Source organism: Panicum virgatum, chromosome 4K, assembly GCF_016808335.1.
Source record: "Panicum virgatum strain AP13 chromosome 4K, P.virgatum_v5, whole genome shotgun sequence".
In the NCBI taxonomy this organism is placed as follows: Eukaryota; Viridiplantae; Streptophyta; class Magnoliopsida; order Poales; family Poaceae; genus Panicum; species Panicum virgatum.
In genome coordinates, this window is record NC_053139.1 from 1,580,812 (window position 1) to 1,600,175 (window position 19,364).

At 45.9% G+C, this 19,364-nt stretch overlaps 1 protein-coding gene and 1 long non-coding RNA gene across 3 annotated transcripts; one reads left to right on the forward strand and one right to left on the reverse strand.

The window, feature by feature from the left end:
* Nucleotides 1-7,185: 7,185 nt before the first annotated feature.
* On the reverse strand, nt 7,186-7,875 carry LOC120704984. The gene is made up of 3 exons (XR_005687744.1): nt 7,799-7,875; nt 7,664-7,717; nt 7,186-7,587 (listed from the first exon to the last, which is right to left on the reverse strand). It is a non-coding gene; the product is annotated as an uncharacterized LOC120704984 (long non-coding RNA).
* A 3,142-nt stretch (nt 7,876-11,017) lies between these two features.
* LOC120702437 (pentatricopeptide repeat-containing protein At5g16420, mitochondrial-like) lies at nt 11,018-15,595 on the forward strand. Of its 2 annotated transcripts, XM_039986235.1 has the most exons (5): nt 11,018-12,798; nt 13,773-13,967; nt 14,295-14,450; nt 14,775-14,858; nt 15,246-15,595. In XM_039986235.1, the coding sequence occupies exon 1, from the start codon at nt 11,059-11,061 to the stop codon at nt 12,691-12,693; it is 1,635 nt and encodes a 544-aa protein (XP_039842169.1). In that variant the 5' UTR covers nt 11,018-11,058; the 3' UTR covers nt 12,694-12,798; nt 13,773-13,967; nt 14,295-14,450; nt 14,775-14,858; nt 15,246-15,595. The 2 variants fall into 2 exon arrangements, with proteins under 2 accessions (XP_039842169.1, XP_039842170.1); XM_039986236.1 differs by lacking the exon at nt 14,295-14,450.
* The last annotated feature ends 3,769 nt before the right edge of the window (nt 15,596-19,364 follow it).

Below are 19,364 nucleotides of genomic sequence, written 5' to 3' on the forward strand. Positions count from 1 at the left end.
GGACGGCGGCGGTGCGGTGCTCCGGGGCCGGGGCCGCGCAGGGAACGGCGGCGTGAGGGAGGTACGTGGGGTCGACGAGGCGGTGGCGCTCGGGGCAGGGACGACGACGCTGCGGCGCGGTGCTCCGGGCCGGGGACGACGAGGCGGCGGCGCTCCGGGGCAGGTCACGACGATGGTGATCAACCGGCGGCGGCTGCGGACGGATCAAGAAAACCACCAAATGTTGGGGAGGAGGCAGGGGAGAAAGGCACCGGGATATATAAGGTGGGAGCCTTTGGTCCCGGTTCCAGCTACGACTCGAGACCAAAGGGTGTTTTGGCGGGCCGCGGCGAAAATGCGTCTGCGGCCCACCTTTAGTCCCGGGTGGATCTAATAACCAGGACAAATGAGGCCCGTTTTTCATTCTGGCGCCAAAACTTTGGGCTATCATCTTTTTTTTCATTTCTTTTTTATCTGTTCTTTTAAAATGGGCTATCAGCTTTTAATTGCGTAGAAAATATATTGAGTCCAAAAATTATCAAAAAAAAGTTTCTATACGAATTTACGTTCTATATGTCCAGCAAAAATATTTCATTTTATTTAAGTGATAGGACTCATAATTTATATAACTTCATACATATTATGATTTTTATTTTGGCCATGCAAATATGTATTAGATAATAGAAATATTTCAAAATATTGGCTTTCGAAATAAAATGAGTTTCCTTAATACATTAATGTTAAAAAAGTGATTTTCACATATAACTTAATCAATTCATGTTATTAGTCAATGTGTTGTATTGCGAGCAGTTTGTGGGTGTCAATGTGCGAGGAGAAATTGATGCAATACATATATAAATCAAAATTTTCAAATTCCCCATCACATGTTTATGAAATATTACATAAAAAGTTTCTAATACATCAAGGATCAGCAGGTACTGGTACGGTAACAGACTTCCTCTTCACAAATGTCCCTTGATTATGATCACGGCGCAAGTATGGAGCATCCTCATTGGCCAGCAGGATGCATGGATCAGCATTGACTGTGAAAGGTGGAATGTCAGCAAAATTATTATAGTCCTCTGACAAGTCTGTCCTGTCCTCGACTCCAACGATATTTCTTTTACCTGAAAGGACTATGTGTCGCTTTGGCTCATCGGTTTGCTTGTTGATCCCCTTTTTTGGCTTGCTAGACATGTCCTTAACGTAGAAAACCTGAGAAACATCCTGGGCTAGGACGAATGGCTCATCTCTGTACCCAAGTTTATTAAGATCAACTTTTGTCATACCGTACTGATCTTTTGTTACTCCAGTCAGCTTCACCCACTGGCACCGAAACAGAGGCACGTAACCGGAAAATGTCTCCTTTTTTTCATTGCTGTCTGTGGCGTCCATACGAACACCACTATTTTGATTTGTGCTTTTTTTTATCTTGGGCTGCCGTGTAAAATGTGTTCCCCTTTATCTCGTACCCTTGGTACATTAAGATATTCCAAGACGGTCCCCTAGACAACAAGAACAGTTGTTCACCTATATCCATGTTATGCATTAGATGTCTCCACAACCAGCTGCCGAAAGTGTCGATGTGTTGACATATAATCCAGGTCTCAGACTTTTCTGGAAATTCTGAGGTTACAATCTTCTTATGTTCCTCGATATACGGATCCGCCAAGGACGATTGTTGAAGAACCGCGTAATGCGCTTTCTTGAACGAGTCATCATCTGTGTAGACATGAGATTTTTTCCCCTAGTGTGCCCTTTCCACTTAGTCTCCCCTCATACCATGATTCTGGGACCCCAATCAGTTTAAGATCATCAATAAAATCAACACAAAAGTCAATAACCTCCTCTGTTCCGTACGCACTGGCGATGCTTCCTTCTGGATGAGCACGGTTACGAACATATTTCTTTAGTACGCCCATGAACCTCTCGAAGGGGAACATATTGTGTAGAAATACAGGTCCGAGGATATCAATCTCTTTCACAAGGTGCACTAGAAGATGTGTTATAATGTTGAAGAATGATGGTGAATATATCAGCTCAAATCTAACAAGACATTGTACCACATTGTTCTGCAGCTTTGTCAGATTATCTGGGTCAATTATCTTTTGAGAAATTGCGTTGAGGAAGGCACATAGCTTCACGATGGTTAACCGCATGTTCTCAGGCAGAATCCCCCGCAGCACAATGGGAAGAAGTTCAGTCATAAGCACGTGGCAGTCGTGAGACTTTAGGTTTGTCAATTTCTTCTCTTGCAAATTTAGGATTCCTTTTATATTGGATGAGTATCCAGATGGGACCTTGACACTGCTCAAGCATTCAAACATGCTTTCCTTTTCTTCTTTGTTAAGAGTATAGCTGGTGGGACTTAAATAGTGTCGTCCATTGTCTCGCTTTTCAGGATGTAGGGCATCTCTGTCTTCCATTCGTTGCAATTCCTGATGTGCTTCTAGTGTATCTTTATTCTTTCCGTACACTCCCAAGAATCCTATCAGGTTGACGCAAAGATTCTTTGTGAGGTGTATCACATCAATTGCATGGAGAACATCTAAGACTTCTCAATATGGTAGCTCTCAAAAAATAGACTTCTTCTTCCACATGGGCGCCAATCCGTTGTCGCTCGGAACAGGTTTGCTACCTGGTCCCTTTTCAAATACTACTTCTCGATCTTTGACCATTTCCAAGATGTCGCTGCCAGTACGGTGCTTCGGTTTTGTTCGGTGGTCCGTCTGCCCTTTGAAATGCTTGCATTTCCTTCGTACCTGATGTTTGACGGGAAGAAACCGACGATGACCTATGTATACACACTTTCTGCAGTGAGTCAACCACATACTATCGGTATCCTCCAAATAGTGTGTACACGCTCTATATCCCTTGTTCGATTGTCCCGACATGTTACTAAGAGCAGGCCAGTCATTGATGGTTACGAACAACAATGCTCGTAGGTTGAAGTCTTCTTGTTTGTATTCGTCCCACATCCATAAACCTTCTTTACGCCATAGCAATAACAGTTCCTTGACCAATGGTCTTAAGTACATATCGATGTCATTTGCGGGCTGCTTTGGGCCTGGGATAAGTATAGGCATCATGATGAATTTCCGCTTCATGCATAGCCATGGTGGAAGATTGTATATGCATAGAGTGACAGGCCAAGTGCTGTGCCCACTGCTCATCTCACCGAAAGGATTCATGCCATCCGTACTCAAACTGAACCTTATGTTTCTCGCATCCAAGGCAAAGTCAGTATACGTTCTATCTATTTTTCTCCACTGTGACCCATCCGCTGGGTGTCTAAACATTGAGTCTTGCTTGCGTTCCTCTTTGTGCCATCGCATCAACTTAGCATTATCTTTATTTCTAAACAGACGCTTCAGACGTGGTATTATAGGCGAGTACCACATGACCTTGGCGGGAACTCTCTTCCGGGGACGCTCCCCCTCGACGTCCCCAGGATCATCTTTTCGGATCTTGTAACGCAATGCACCGCATACGGGGCAACCATCCAAATTCTCGTAGTCACCTCGGTAGAGGATGCAGTCATTGGGACATGCATGTGTCTTCTGCACCTCCAATCCTAGAGGGCAAACAAGCTGTTTCACTTCGTACGTCGTGCTAGGCAATTCGTTGTCTTCAGGAAGCATTTTTTTCAAAAGTTTTAGTAATTCACCAAATCCCTTGTCTGATACATCATATGTTGCCTTCCATTGCAGCAACTCCAGTGTGGTGCCAAACTTCTTCAACCCATCCTCACATCCTGGGTACAACAACTTGCGATGGTCCTCTATCATCTGCTGGAACTTTAGCCTCTCTTTTTCACTCTCACAAACTTACCGCTCACCGCACAATGCATGCCCAAGCTCGTCGGTGGGCTCATTTTTCTGCATCATCTGCTTCAGGCTCTTCCATGGCAGTATCATCGTCAAAGGCACCAAATCCAGCATGGATTGGAATTTGGGCATCATCATAATCTACTTCTTCATTGTCTTCCATCATAACACCCTTTTCTCCATGTTTGGTCCAACATAAGTAATTGGGCATGAAACCTTGATGGAAAATGTGACTGTGAAGGGTTATTCTAGAGGAATAATCTTTATTATTCTGGCAGTGTAAGCATGGGCAGCACATGAAACCATTCTGCTTATTTGTCTCGGCGACATTCAAAAAATAATGCAAGCCATCAATGAACTCTTTGGTACGTTGGTCAACTTTGTACATCCATTACCGGTCCATCTGCATTATTTGAATAACATGAATAGAAAAATAAATGGTCCAAAGTAATAACATTACTCATACACCATGATTAATTAAAAGGTCTACATAATTCATCACACAAACATAATAATTTAAATGGCCCAAGCTGAAATAATAGCAAATACAATACATTCATGCTAATACAAACTACTCACAAGACCTATTGATCGAGGCCTCGTGAACCGCCTCGCGAAGTCTCTCCACATTACGGTCAAATTCTGCTAGCCCTGACGCTTCACGCCTTGCATTATATCGAGCCATCAACTCACGATCGTCATTCGTACCATGTAGTTCGACATTAAATTCACGCTGAAATTTGTGATTTTCTCGACCAAGTTCAAAGCATTGAAATGCTCTCTTAACCCAACGACGAATACGGCATTTCAGAAGTCCAACACGCTCCTCAGGTCGGAACTCAAGGGAATGTCCGGTGGCCTCCATTTGATTGCGTACCGCCGCCCGAGCGGACGCACGACGCTCCAATGAACTCACAGGTGGCAAACTCATACTCTCTACACTTATCTTTACAACAATATAATAAAAACACATACAAAATAAAACTAATTATTCATAATACAATAAAAAAATTAATAAAATACTAAATAGTCACATTGTAATATATACATACTCACATTGTAATATATATACTCTCATTGTAAAAAAAAATCAAATTTTAATTTATAATAATAATATGAACTCTCTATACATGGAAAATCACACATCAACTCTCTATACAAGAAAATCACACGTCAACTCTCTATACTTATCTAGATAAACTAAAACAAGTAAATCTGTCTATATATGCACAGCTAAAAGTACCACACATATTTGAGTTCAAATGGTCTAAAAATGAATAAATTTTCACAATGAAACCTCCCATTATTTCTCTATTTCTAAACAATAAAAACTGAGCTAAACAAGAAATGAATGATGAGAGGAACAAGCTCCTAACCTTTGTAGCTGTTGAATGGACAGGAAATCAAAGAGTCTTCACAAATCGTGGACGAAATGGGCAAGAACTCCTCCCACCCGAGCCAAGAACAGCAAGAACACTGAGCCGAATGGCACGGGCGGGGGAGGAAGAAAGGGGATATAGGCAGGGGCCTTTTGTCCCGGTTGGAGCCACCAACCGGGACCAAATCCCCCTCATTTGTCCCGGGTCCCGGATGGAGCTCATTTGTCCCGGGTCCCGGATGGAGCCACCAATTGGGACAAAAAGGTGACGCTTTGGTCTCGATTGGTGGCTCCAACCGGGACCAAAGGCCCCGGGGACCAATGGTCCCGGTTGGATCCACCAACCGGGACAAATGTGGGGGATTTGGTCCCAGTTGGTGACTCCAAATGGGACAAAAGGCCCCTGCCCTCCCACGCTGCCCCGGCTAGCCGTTGGATCCGGGACTAAAGCACTCTTTGGTCCCGGGTCCAAAGGCAGCCGGGACAAATGACTTGGACCAAAGGTTTGTTCTGTAGTAGTGATATTTTTTTAGCAAATTAGGATGTTATGTTGGTGCGACACTATTTAAGTAAGAGCTCTCTTTTTTTTGAGTGCTAGTTTTTTAACTTCAACATCAGTAGTGGTTTCTAAATCTCACCCTCTTTTTTTAATTTAAAATGTAGAAACCATTTGTCAGTGGATAGATGCTCCCTAAAGACCCTCCAGGAGCAGAGGGTGGAGAAAGAGATTCGGTGGCCTCCCCAAAATAGGAGTTTTAGTATGGTTTTTATTCCACCTTTCAAATTTAAGATGGAGACTTATTTAGAGGGTGGGATGGAGTTACTCTCATGGTTTTGGTAAAGAAAAGATATCCATGAAACACGAGGGGTAGGATATATACTTTGCGACAACCGACAAGGTAATGATGATGATTGAAGGAATATAATGGCGTGGCATTTGCTCTTTCGTGTGCCGTGTGTGATGGCTACTTGGCAGGTAGAATCGAATAAAAGCAACCCAGCATCATGAACTGCACTACCTGCTGTTTGTTCTTTCTCGTTCTTCTGGGATCCCAAGGTTATATAATCCGTCGGGAAAGAAAAGTTAGGACCGAAACGTGATTATAGGCGGGTTTGAGCAGAAAAGATCGATCGAGCATGAAATTATTCAAGCACTGCACAGACTCGTGCCCGTTTTATCTTTTTTTTTTGTCCTCTCTCTCTCCAAAGCACGATAGATGCTACTATGGATGTTGCTTGCTGCAAATGAAGGTGGGGGGACCTCGGCTTTTATATTGAGGGGGGAGCCTGCCGCCCCCTGCCTGGCGGTAGGGGCCTCCATATGATAAAACACAAATTTTAATTACATATAAGCCCCTACCGCCCGGTAAGGGGGCGGCAGGGTGCCGCCCGCCCCGCAGACGGGCGGTAGGCCCCCTGCCGCCCCCCTGCCGGGCGGTAGGGGCCTCCATGCGATAAAACACAAATTTTAATTACATATAGGCCCCTACCGCCCGGCAGGGGGGCGGCAGGGGGCCGGCCGCCCCGCAGACGGGCGGTAGGCCCCCTGCCGCCCCCTGCCGGGCGGTAGGGGTATAAACCTGTAAATTGTGAAACCGAAAATATATTTCTGTAAAAATGATTTTGAAAAATATAAAAATAAAAAAACCCTCCGGCAAGCCCCGAAAACATCCCGGACGGCCTTATTTGTTGGCGGGCTGGGCGTTATTGGGCAGGCGTTTTTTTATTTTTATATTTTTCAAAATCATTTTTTACAGAAATATATTTTCGGTTTCATAATTTACAGATTTATACCTCTACCGCCCGTCTGCGGGGCGGCCGGCCCCTTGCCGCCCTCCTGCCGGGCAGTAGGGACCTTAATGTAAATAAAATTTATTTTTAATCACATTTTGGCCCCTGGGGGGAGCCTGCCGCCCGGCAGCCGGGCGGCAGGTACCCGCCGCCCGGCAGGGGGGCGGCAGGCCCCTCCCGCAGGTTAAACTTTGCCCGTCAGTGCGGTAGTGCGGCATTAGATGTGATTTTAAATATTTTGGATAGAAATAAAAACCGTTAGTAAAGTAGATGAATATGAAAAGTATAACTTAGCAATTCATACACATACGCAACTGAGAACGAAATAGGTGATGCATGAGAACGAAATAAGTATAACATGACGACATGTTCATAACAAAAATACAGAAACAACTAGAAGCACCTCCTAACCACCCCGGCCATGTCGACCTCTTTTACGCTGTGCGTGGACGTGGTGTGTAGGGTATGTGTATCGGTCTGGAGGCCCTACGTCTCTACCTGGACGTCCGGTGGCCACAGGTGTCTGAAAGGTAGGATCGGCATACTGGTTAGGTGTAGAAAATAACCGACTCCAGTCTTCGAAGTTCGCCTCCAAGGTATCTTGTGTGGCCCCTATGCAGTAGCAATTAGTATATCTTAATCATCGTCTTATAAGTCATCTATTTTGGTACATATTCATCATATGTACCTGTTGGTGGTGGATACGAAGAAGGACCCATATCAGGAAGCTGGTGGTGCGATCCTGTAAACCGTTCAAATTATTTAAAATATTCATAGAAATAAGAAGAACATGATAAATTTGGGTTACAGATTAGATATTTACCTTGCGTTCCTTCTGCTGTCGCCATAGGGTAATACGAAGAAGGTCCCGTATCATATAAGTGTTGTGATCCTATATGTAAATGCAAAAGGAATTAGACTTCATACCAAAGTTAATTGAAATTAAGATATGGACTATATATTTACCAAAATATCATGGTGGTGCCTGTGTTGGTTGAAATGACATCCCTGCAGTTGGTGCCATGGTACTAAACTGGGTCCCTCCGTGAGGTTGATAAGGTGGGTGTCCATCACCTGTATGGACTGAGAATTAATTGTTGTTATCAAAATAGGAAGTCAGTAAGTATCCTCACGTACCTGGATAATGCTGCTGAGACCAATAAGGTGCTGGGGAAGGCTGCTGCTGTGTGGGACCACAAGGAAACGAGGTTGAGGTTTGAGATGAACCGTAGGAGTCCTCGTACGATATCCGGCTACCAAAGGCTTCAAGCATGGAATGGGCTCTTTGTGAAACTCGGGTCCAGGCCGACTCTTGCTCATTCCTATCCATCATAGTTCCCTCTCGAATCCTCATCAAATTCGCCCTGGCATCTACGTCCATCAACCTGCACATTTCAAACTGCATGCAAGAAAAAGAAAGACATTAACACTCTAATCCAAAGTATTTGAAAAGCGATGATAACTTTGACTCACCGCCCCAGCTAATGCCTCATCCCTATGTCGTGCATAGCCATCCTGTGGGGTCGCAACATGCGGCTCTGGATGCATATCAGCATATATCAAGCGGCAACGAGTCTTAGGCTGGTACCAGCTCAGGTACGCCCTGTACGAAGCCTCCGTGTGTGCAGGGGTCGGAAACATCACGTTCTCCTCTGCCTGGTCCCAGCCATCGACGCATGGCTGCACCCTTGTCACCCACATGTTCGAGAAGGGTTGACCAGCCCTCGACAAACTAAATATTTATTAGTTAAAGCAGCAATGCATTATCACTGAAATGACATATGAATCGTTACATGTGGTCCTGACGTTGGACCCGATCCAATGCTGACAGCACAGGATACAACTGCCTTTGACCGAACTGCCTCCTGACTCTGTCCGGGCAGTGGGCCTCAATGTAAACGTTGTACACCAACGCTGTAGTTGTCATCCAAAGACCCTGGTCCTGAGAGCAAACCGAAGATATCCCGAACGGTGCACGAGTGTTTATAGCCAACTAGGAGTAGGGCTCCCACACAACGTCTTCAGGTGTTAACCGATCAAACTCAGCTACAAACTCAGGATAGGACCGCCGAGACTGTACGTGGGCCCAACTCTTCTGCACAAAATTAATAATATATACCAATAAGAAATACAAAGAGGGTCAAACAAAGCAACAGAATTGCCAACAGAATAGTACGAGTAACAGTCATTTCTGTACCTGACGAGCGTACCAGAGAGTCCCCATGGTCGGCCTATCATCCTCGGTGTCACCGTACATATCCGGCTCATACGGTGAGTGGTCGATAATCGGACGACCAATTGCTATCCTCTCGTACGACCAAAGCTGTAGTAGAATCGGACATCCTGTAAGAATTGCATTGTGCTTATTTTGCACCGATGCCTTGCAGAGGCCACGGTACATGGCTGCAATTACCGCTGAACCCCAATTGTATTGAGGCATTTCCTCCACAGCTGCCTCTGCGATCTACTGTACGTAAGGCACAAGCACCCTATCCACATAGGCCCCTTGTGAGTTGTTGAACATTATGTATCCAAACAACCACAACAGCTATGTCTCAAGGGATCGAGTGACGCTATCCTCATCAGCATCATGTGCCAAATTGTCGGACTGCATAGAAAAGATGAACATTTATGAGTACAAGATCAATTATAAAATAAAACCATAACTGCACTAGTAAAAAGCATAACTCTAACATTACTCATAACAAAACGAGGGATCGCGATGTCAATATTTGCAAAACGCTCTTCTAGATCGTCCAACCACGTAGACGGGACAACGCAAGGCCCTACGGCATCCCCACTGATAGGAAGACCCAGCAGCATCGCAACGTCCTGTAGGGTCGGTGACATCTCCCCATAAGGGAGGTGGAAGGTGTGTGTGTCTCAGGCCTCCATCTATCAACCAGAGCCGTCAGTAGGGACCTGTCTAGTTTTGCCAAACCACTCTCAGCAGGACAGCCTATAGTAAGAAGACCAGCCTCACTCAACCTGAAAAATAGAACGATCAAAGGTAAGTACATTATGTAGGAAACGTATACAAAACAAACGTATTCTCTGAAACATAATCCGACGACATATCACCTGGGCACCCATCGTGGGTCAACAGGAATCAACTCCGCTGGTGGACGTGGACGCAGCACGTTAAGTTTCACGCGCTGAACCACTGCAAGGAAGGACCGGTGCGACGAGTCTATAACTCGGTCAAGTAGAGCTGGCGTATCTTCGGCCATACCTAACACAAAAAATATAAGTTTTCTGTATTTTCTAAAATTTATTTGAAATTTTCATAAACTTTTCTAGCATTTTCTAACATTTCCTACAATTTTTGTACAATAAATTTTTATAAATAAAATTTTCTTACATTTTCTACAATTTTTCTGCATTTTCTACCATTTATCTGAATTTTTCATATACTTTTCTAGCATTTTCTATAATTTCTGAGCAGTTTTTAAAAAATTTTCTCGCGTTAAACAACTAATCAATAAAAAAAGGTTGGTAAACCTAAATGATTTTTCTAAAAACTAATCTTAATTCTACATAAATTATAATAAAAATAATACCTAAATCGCTAAAATATCATTACTGCTGCATACACTAATTATATAATTAAACATACAAAAAAATTTAGAATAAGAAAGTTGTGAAATATTTATTACCTGCGGTTCGAATCCAAAATCCGGCAGGACTTCGCAGCTGTAACTCCCTCCTCTCTCCCTCCCCTTCTCTGGATGTCGTGGGAAGCAAATGAGGGGGGAGTGGGGAGCTCAGCCTTTTATATAGAGGGGGCTTGCCGCCCCCTGCCGGGCGGCGGGTTGGCCTACCGCCCCGCCACCGGGCAGCGGGTACCTGCCGCCCGGCTGCCGGGCGGCAGGCTCCCCAGGGGCCAAAATGCGAATAAAAAAATTTATTTATATTTAGGTCCCTACCGCCCGGCAGCAGGGCGACAGGGGGCCGGCCGCCCCGCAGCCGGGCGGTAGGGGTACAAAACTATAAATTACAAGTCGCTTAACTATCTTCTTCCGGACGATACATAGGCGACGCCCACCCAAGTCCGGCTCGCCGCTACCGTGTTCGCCGCCCGCCATGCTCAGGGGCATGCGCCGGTGGAGCCCCGGCGCCCGCGCCTTCTCCGCGGCGCCGGCCGCGCGGGCCACCGTGCCGGTCGCGCACCTCGCCCCGCTCCCGGCGTCCCTGCCGGAGTCCGGCTACACCGTCACCCCGCCGCTCCAGCCCTGGCCGCGCCGCCTCACCGCGCGCTCGCTCGCCCGCCTCCTCCTCCTCCGCGCGCCCACGCCCGACGCCGCGGTCCTCGCCCTCCGCCACGCGCTCTTCCACGCCGCCCCTCCGCTGCCGCCCTCGCTCCCGGTCTTCGCCGCGGCACTCTCCCGCCTCGCCCGCGCCGCCGCCTCCGACGCCGGCGCCGCGGCGCGACTCCTGCCCCCCGTCCTCTCCTTGCTCCGCGCCGCACGCCTCCCGGCCTTCTCCGACCGCCCCTTCCTGCCGCTCCTCCGCGCGCTCCGCCCGCTTCCCTCCCTCCGCCTCTTCCTCTCGCTCCCGTCCTTCAACTCCCACCCCTCCGTCCGCTCCTTCAACGCGCTCCTCCACTCCATCGTCTCCGCGCGCCGCCTCCGCCTCGCCGCCGCGCTCTTCCGCACTGCACGAACCAAGCTCTACATCACGCCCAACCTCGTCTCCTGCAACATCCTGCTCAAGGGGCTCGTTGGCGTCGGTGACCTCGATGCTGCACTAAAGGTGCTCGACGAAATGACTGGGTGGGGGATCGTCCCGGATGTCGTCACCTACACCACGGTTCTCACTGCCTACTGCAGCAAAGGGGATCTTGAAGGTGCACAGAAGCTCGTTGATGATATTATTGCCAGCGGGCGTAGGCCGGATGCTACAATGTACACTGTGCTCATAGATGGGTACTGCATGCGTGGGAAGCTACAAGATGCAGCTAGGATAATGGATGAGATGGAAGCTGCTGGGGTGCAGCCGAATGAGGTTACATACTCTGTGGTGATTGAGGCGTGCTGCAAGGAAGGAAAATCTGCGGAGGCACGTGATCTGATGAGGGAAATGCTAGGTGCAGGGTATGTCCCGGACACACCACTGTGTGCTAAAGTAGTTGATGTGATATGCCAGGATGGAAAGGCAGGGGAGGCATATGAGATGTGGAGATGGATGGTGAAGAAGAACGTCCCACCAGATAACGCCATCACGAGCACATTGATCTACTGGTTATGCAAGAATGGCATGGTTCAGGAGGCGAGGAAGCTGTTCGATGAGCTTGAGAAGGGGCTCGTGCCAAGCTTGTTGGCGTGTAACTCACTTATTCTAGGATTATGCGAGAATGGAGAGTTACAGGAGGCTGGGAGGGTGTGGGATGACATGGTCGAACGGCGATATGAACCAAATGCAATGACTTATGAGGCTTTGATCAAGGGTTTCTGCAAAATGGGCAAGTCAAATGAAGGTGCTGCACTGTTTAAGGAGATGGTGGCCAAAGGATGCACTCCAAGCAAGTTTATTTACCAAGTATTGGTTGATAGCCTTTCTGAGCCAAGTTATGATGATACTTTTTGCACTATTGTTGAAGCTGCAGTTTTAAGTGGTCACGATTTCTTGGATGCTGAATCGTGGGAAATATTTATCAGAAAAGTGTTAGATACAAATGAATCTTGGACAAAGCATCTCGATTTGGTGCTAACTATGTAGCCACAAAGAATTCATATTATAGCTGGAAGCCTGGAACTTCTTATTTGTTCTGATACTTTTTCTCGTGAAAATTATATCATTGGACTTCTTCAGAAAATTAATCAGGTTAGTGTATTCCTCTGGCCTGGCACTTCTAGGATGCATACAGACCAGACAGGTTAGGTTATGTTTGTTACAGATAGGAGAGAGTGAACTGTGCGATAGTATTGAGTTAGGCCCTTTGGGCAATATATAGAATACAAGAGAAGAGGCACCCAAACCCTAGACTACTAGTACATTTACCATTATACCCTTATATCCTTAACAATGTTGTGCATATACACACAAAAGTGAAAGGATCTGTTATTGATACTGGTACCAGTTTAAAAGATGCATTTTGCTTTGTTTATTTGTAACCTTGGAGGGTCTTCTTTCCAAGCTGAAATAGTAGCTGCTTCGCGATAACTACCCATTTTTCTTAAGTATTATTTGAATCTTCCAGAATTCAATAAAAATTACACCAAGTTCTCATCTCTAAATTGTTTGAAAATAAAGTTCTCCCATCTTCCCCATCTGATCCACCCTGGTCTGCGTCGGCTTCCGATTGGATTTCGGTTCGGCGCCGCACCACCCTGTCGTCGCCACTCCCTCCCCCAGATGTGCACCCGATCCCGGCGCTGCACCAGCCTCCCGACGTCGAGCCCCATGAGCTGCTGCGCGGTGGCGCGCGAGCACTGGCAGGAGGTCGGCGCGGTGCAGGAGGACCAGGGAGCAGGGAGCCGCGCGGGGCGGGTCTAGGCGGCTGAGCATGCGGGGGCAGCGAGGGGCGCGCGGCACGCGTGTGGAATGAGCAGTGCGGAGCTCGAATGGACTAGGTGTGGCGCGGTCCAGCTGCTCCCATGCCCGTCCTGCCGTCCTGCTATTTAGTCGCACCCCGCCGCCGCATCCTCAACTCACCCTCCTCCAGCCGCCCTGGAGACAACCTACGCGGATGGAGCCTACTAGCTTAGCAAGAACAGGCTACTGTTTTCATTACACCTGTTTAGATAACGATGGCATTCTTATCGAGATTTTAACCTACACCTCTCGTGCTGCTGCAGATCAAAAGAGAAATTAAAATCCTTCAGAATCTTGGTGGAGGCCCTGATATTGTGAAGCTGCTTGATATTGTTAGAGACCAGCACTCAAAAACACCTAGTGTGATCTTTGAATATGTCAACAACACAGATTTCAAAGTGCTTTACCCAACATTGACAGATTATGACATTCGCTATTACATCTACGAGTTATTCAAGGTTTGATTCTTGCTCATACTGTTCTTATTGCATAACAGGCTAACGGCTATATTGCCTTCTCTAAGGAAGTCTTGGTAACCCAATAGTTTGCTCTGGAGTAAAGGCTTGGTTTATGTTGTTTGTGTAAAGAAGACTTGGTAATTTAGTATTATCTATATCTGCTGTTGAGTTTTAATGTCCCAATAGTTTCTTTTTGGGGTGCATTGTAAAGGAAATGGGAATTCTGCATATGTAACAAATGACCACACTAGGTTACTTTTGATCTGATTAACAACTATTAGTGAGTCTGGCTCCATTTATCTTACTATTTCTATTTTATGTGCACAGGCATTAGATTACTGTCATTCACAAGGCATTATGCACCGAGATGTGAAGCCTCACAATGTTATGATAGATCATGAGCTTCGTATTTTATTGTTGACCATATGCTGCCATCATATATATGGCCATGACAGCCACGATCAGCTTGTTAAGATTGCTTAGGTATTACTTCAGTTTTTTTTTTTCCATTTAACTATCTTTGTTGCTTATGTTCTCCTTATGCTGTATCCACAGCAACATCGTTTTATCTGTCGCTGTTAGTCCTGTTGCATTCAGAAGAAACAGTTTGGACTATTCATTTTTTAATGAACTTATACTCTGGAAATTAATTAGTTGTTTACTTTTAGTCTGTGCCTGCACATTTACTTGTTGATATGTTTGTTCATATCCGCTGATATATTCTATCATGAGACCATTACTGCTGCTATATCTGCAGAACTTTTTGAAACATCAGCATTAATTATTGCCACATTCCTTTATTATCAGGTACTTGGAGCAGAATGGACTGAATGCTTATTTGAACATGCACAGAATTGAGCTTGACCCTCAGCTTGAAGCCCTCATCGGAAGGTACAATATACCAATATATCATGACTCACCAGGCCTTTGATGCAAGATAATTATTTATGTGAAGTACATTTACATCCTTTTTTGGATGCATGCATAGCAGGAAACGGTGGTCGTAGTTTATTAGTGCGGATAACCAACATCTAGTATCTCCTGAGATGTGGCCTAACAGCTCTTGCATTTCAAATTTTCTTAACTAGGATCAGTAGTTCTTGCCTCTAGATTGATTTCTTTGTTTATCTGTAGGCCATAGATTTCCTCAACAAGCTTCATAGTATTTATAAGACCCAACAGATTTAATTGATTTATGCTGCATAGTATTTCCTCCTGATAATTTATTAATGTTGTCAAGTCTGTCTCATCTTATACTGGATACTTGTATTCTTGTAGGTGCACCCTTAATTCCAACAATGGAGAGCTGTAGAGAACAGCAGGACGCGCGTATATATATAACTGAATCATCAGCTGGGCTCCATCAATCTTCAGCTGTATAATAGTGGTTGGGTCACTTGACGGAAACAAAAGATTATGAGGGAGCCTCGGTTGTAGCCTGTCTTTAACTACATTGACAAGGAACGCAAATTTATTCAGATTATGAGCTTGAGATGTGATTGCGAACATTATTTTCATGTAAGGTGTTTGCCATAAAAGGTTATCTGTTGGCAGATTGTACCACTGTATTATTGAGCTTGTAAAGAATTACCAACCATTTGTTTGGACCCCATCAAGCTCGTGAGCTATTCTTTCGTCCTACCTTAAGAAATGTCGTGTTTTGTGGCTCCCTTGCCCTTTCAAATGTTTTTTCCTTCCCCTAGCTAGCAAGGCTGAGCGAAGAAACTAAAGACGACTTGCAAAATTTGGCTCAAATGAACTTTCAGGTGATTTGTCAGTTCTCTGGTCACTGATCATCATAGTGACGTATAGCTTTACAGCCGGCCTGACGAGATTAGATGCAGGCATTGATTCTTCTAAAATCAAAATCTCACGATATCATGGTTCCACAGCACACCCAAATCCAGAACACGGAACACGATGAAATTATTAAGCAAGTAGATCACAACTCCACACAATCGATGTTGCAACGCAACAGGTTGACACTTGACAGTGAAGGATTACATATTTAGATAGGGCAAACAAAACCGAAGCAGCAGCTGCTGCCAGCAGTTCAGACCCGTAATACATAGAGTAACCAGTCATTACGTACATGATGATGATAACAATACTAGTGGGTCACGAAAGTTTTCTCTATTTGTGGTTCTGATAAAGCATATGCCTCTTGTCAAAGCTGGCATATGCTGCTGCTTACTAGTTCTTGAGGTGGGAGCAGCACTGGTAGAGGTCGTTCTTGGGTTGCCTAGCCTCCACGTGCTCTTTGCACTTGGCCTCAGGGGTGGTGCAGAATCTTCGAGATGAAATCATACATATATGGTACATCAGATAAATTGCAGTTAACTACATTTCGCAGCAGGTAGCCACCACCCTGTTATTTGCAAGAGCAATCTATTTTTTAAAGGATTTGCAAGAGTAATCTAAAAACAGAAGAACTGGAGACACGCGTAAGTCTAGGTTCCCATTCAGAAGGCCCCATCTGACATTATGTTCTTTGCCATGAAATTTATAGAATTCTATGATGGAGAAGGCCATGGTTCACTGAACACTAGCTTTGATACAGTCACAGCCCAAGGAAAAAAAAGAAATAAATAAAAATCCCTCGCCGGGCCTGCTCGTCAGCCTCTCCCTCTCCTCCTCTCTCTGTTTCGCTCGGCGCCGCGCCGCACGCGTCGCCGCCGCCGGCCATTCTCGTAACGCATGCCGGCCATCCTCGCGTGCCGTGCCGCCCCTTCACTCTTCCCCTCGCCCTCTCCTTATCCGCGCACGACCGGGCCCTGCTCCCCCTCAAACCCTAGCTCCCGTTCCCCTCCACCATTACCGCCGCCCCCAAGCTCTGCTCGCCGCCCGCCGCCGCGATTCGCCCACTCCGGTGAGCCGTGGCTCAATCCCTCGCACGGGGAGCTCCTTCTCACCCTCCTCCTCCGATTCCGGCGCTCACCCGGCCTTGGACCTCACCGTGCAGGGCCGCCGCCGCTCGCCTCGGTCCGCTGCCGCCCAACGCCGTCGCGCCGCCCATCCGTTGCCGCTCCTCACCTGCGCCGCCGCCGGTGAGGCTCGCCGCCACCTCCTCTACCCCGTGCGCACCTCCCCTTCCCCGCTCTGGCCCTGCCTCGCCGCGCCGCCTCGCGCCGCCGCCACCGTCGCCGCGCGTGCGTCGCGCCGCGCGCACCCCGTGGCCGCGCGCACCACGCGCAGCAGCGCGCCGTGGCCGCGTTCCCACGCGGGTCAAGGCGGGCGCTGAGCCTTGACCCGGCCTGGGGTGGGCCTCTGGCCCTGGGCCCCACCTGTCAACGCCTGAGGACGTGGGGATCCGGGTGGATCTAGCATTTAGCTAGGGTTTTGTGATGTTTAGTATATCTGCAATCTTGCAAAATATGTAAAAATTCGTGTATAACTCCAAAAATTATTAAACTTATTTTTTTGGATTCCTGTAGCTGATATCTACTTAGAAAAAATATTGTTTTGCATGTTAGTTTGTTGTAGATTTATCTATAGTTTTATCTTGCAAAAGTGAGTTTAATGCTTATTTATTTGTGTATTGCTTTAAAATTTTCAAACTAAATTTTGTTAGACTCCTTGTGAGGTGTAGTTTTCAGTGGTGCAACTTGTTCACATGCTTCCTTGCTGTTACTCAAAGTTTTAGCTTGTTTTCTTATGCTTTGTCTGAAAATGGTTTAATATAGAAATTGTTTCTGGAAAGTGAGAAAATAGTAAAACCAGTTTTGTTAGCTTTTTTTCATGCCTAGTATCTAATATAATTTTTTTGGATTTGTTTAGTTAAGTTTGTATGCATTTTCTGATTTACCTTGTTTAGAGTGGCTTAAAACTAATATATTTATGATTAATTATAGGAAAATCCTTTTACTGCAAATCCAATTTTATTGAGTCCCTTGTAATGTTCTCTGCAGGCTCAAATTATTTCATGATTTATTCTTGCTGTTTAGTTCATTTCTTAATTCTTGCATCGCATTCATGCGTTATAGTGACCGAACCGCCGGAGGTCGAACCCGTGGAGCCCGCCAAGCCCGTTGAGCCTGAACCCGGAGTCTAGTTCGTGGTCGAGCCTGAAGTTAACCCAGGCAAGCAGCTAAGCATATTCCTTGCACCTGTCTAATTTGATTTAGTTTAGCTATTCCACTTGGGTATTGTGGGCTATATATGTATAGTATGTATGTATTGCATTCTTATACCTATCTTTATGCATAATCCTTCCTTGATTTGTTATCCTTATTCTTGGCACTAGTTAGTTAGTTAATTACTTAACTTGATTTGACTAGATGCTTAGCCCTGCTTAGAATACTTATATTACTTGCTAGAAAGGAATGGGTTGGAGTATCACACTTACCGATAATCCTTGATCGCACTGGGTTGGTTTGGGTGGTGATGAAGTGGTAGTACCGAGATTCGAGCGGAATGGTAGGGCCTAGAGAATGGAATCACATGGGCATAGTCCGCTTGAATCGATTAAGGACCGAGTGGATGACGTCGGTTTTGAGCACCTTTCCGTGCTACCACATATCCAATATAATGGTACGGATGAGCCAATTACCTTCTTTGACTTGATCATTGGGGCCCAGTCCCAGATACGTGGCCAAAGGCTATGTAGGGAGGCTTAGTGTGTCCCCAGGTGGAACTATGAGCAGGAAAGTTTAGAGATGTCTCCGGTGGAACTAAGTCTCCACGCGCACGTTGGGCGTACCCTCAACGGTTGAGCCTTGTTGGGAATGGTTGACGCGAGTACCCCTTATCCAACTTTGGCCGGTTGGGTGAGTCGCATGATCCTTACGTCGTGTGGGTAAAGTAGTACACCCTTGCAAGGTTTTAATTAATTCGAATTGCCGCGCTCTCGGTTATGAGCAAGCTCTTTATCCCATGAACTCCTCGTAGAATTTCGTTGATGTTGGGGTTGGTTCATGTCACAGCTATGAACAGTTATAGATTATATTACTCTCTTAATCAACTAAAAGTGTTTGGGTTGGGCAAGATTAATTAATTCTGATATGTGATAGTGTAGAGAGCTAATGCTTATGCAATAAATACTTAACCTTAAAGCTTTTACTTGAGCCAATGCATGATCCTTGCTTATTTAATCGCGTAAGTCTTGCGAGTACCTTTTATACTCAGGTTGCTTTCTAAACCTAGTTGCAGGTGAGCCGGAAGTGGTGTTCGGCCACTTCTACCCCGCTGATTCAAACGCGGGGGAAGAGTAGGTCGTGGCGGCTGTAATGATGTCCTCGAGCAAGACATCATTACTTTAGTAAGTCTCTATCGTAATCGAGCTCCGTGAGAGTATGTAAATGCAATAAACTTTACGTTTCTGTTTAATATGACTTTCGTGAGCCCAAGGCTTGTAAGTGAAGCTTGAAACCCAACTATATTGAACTTGTAATATTAAGT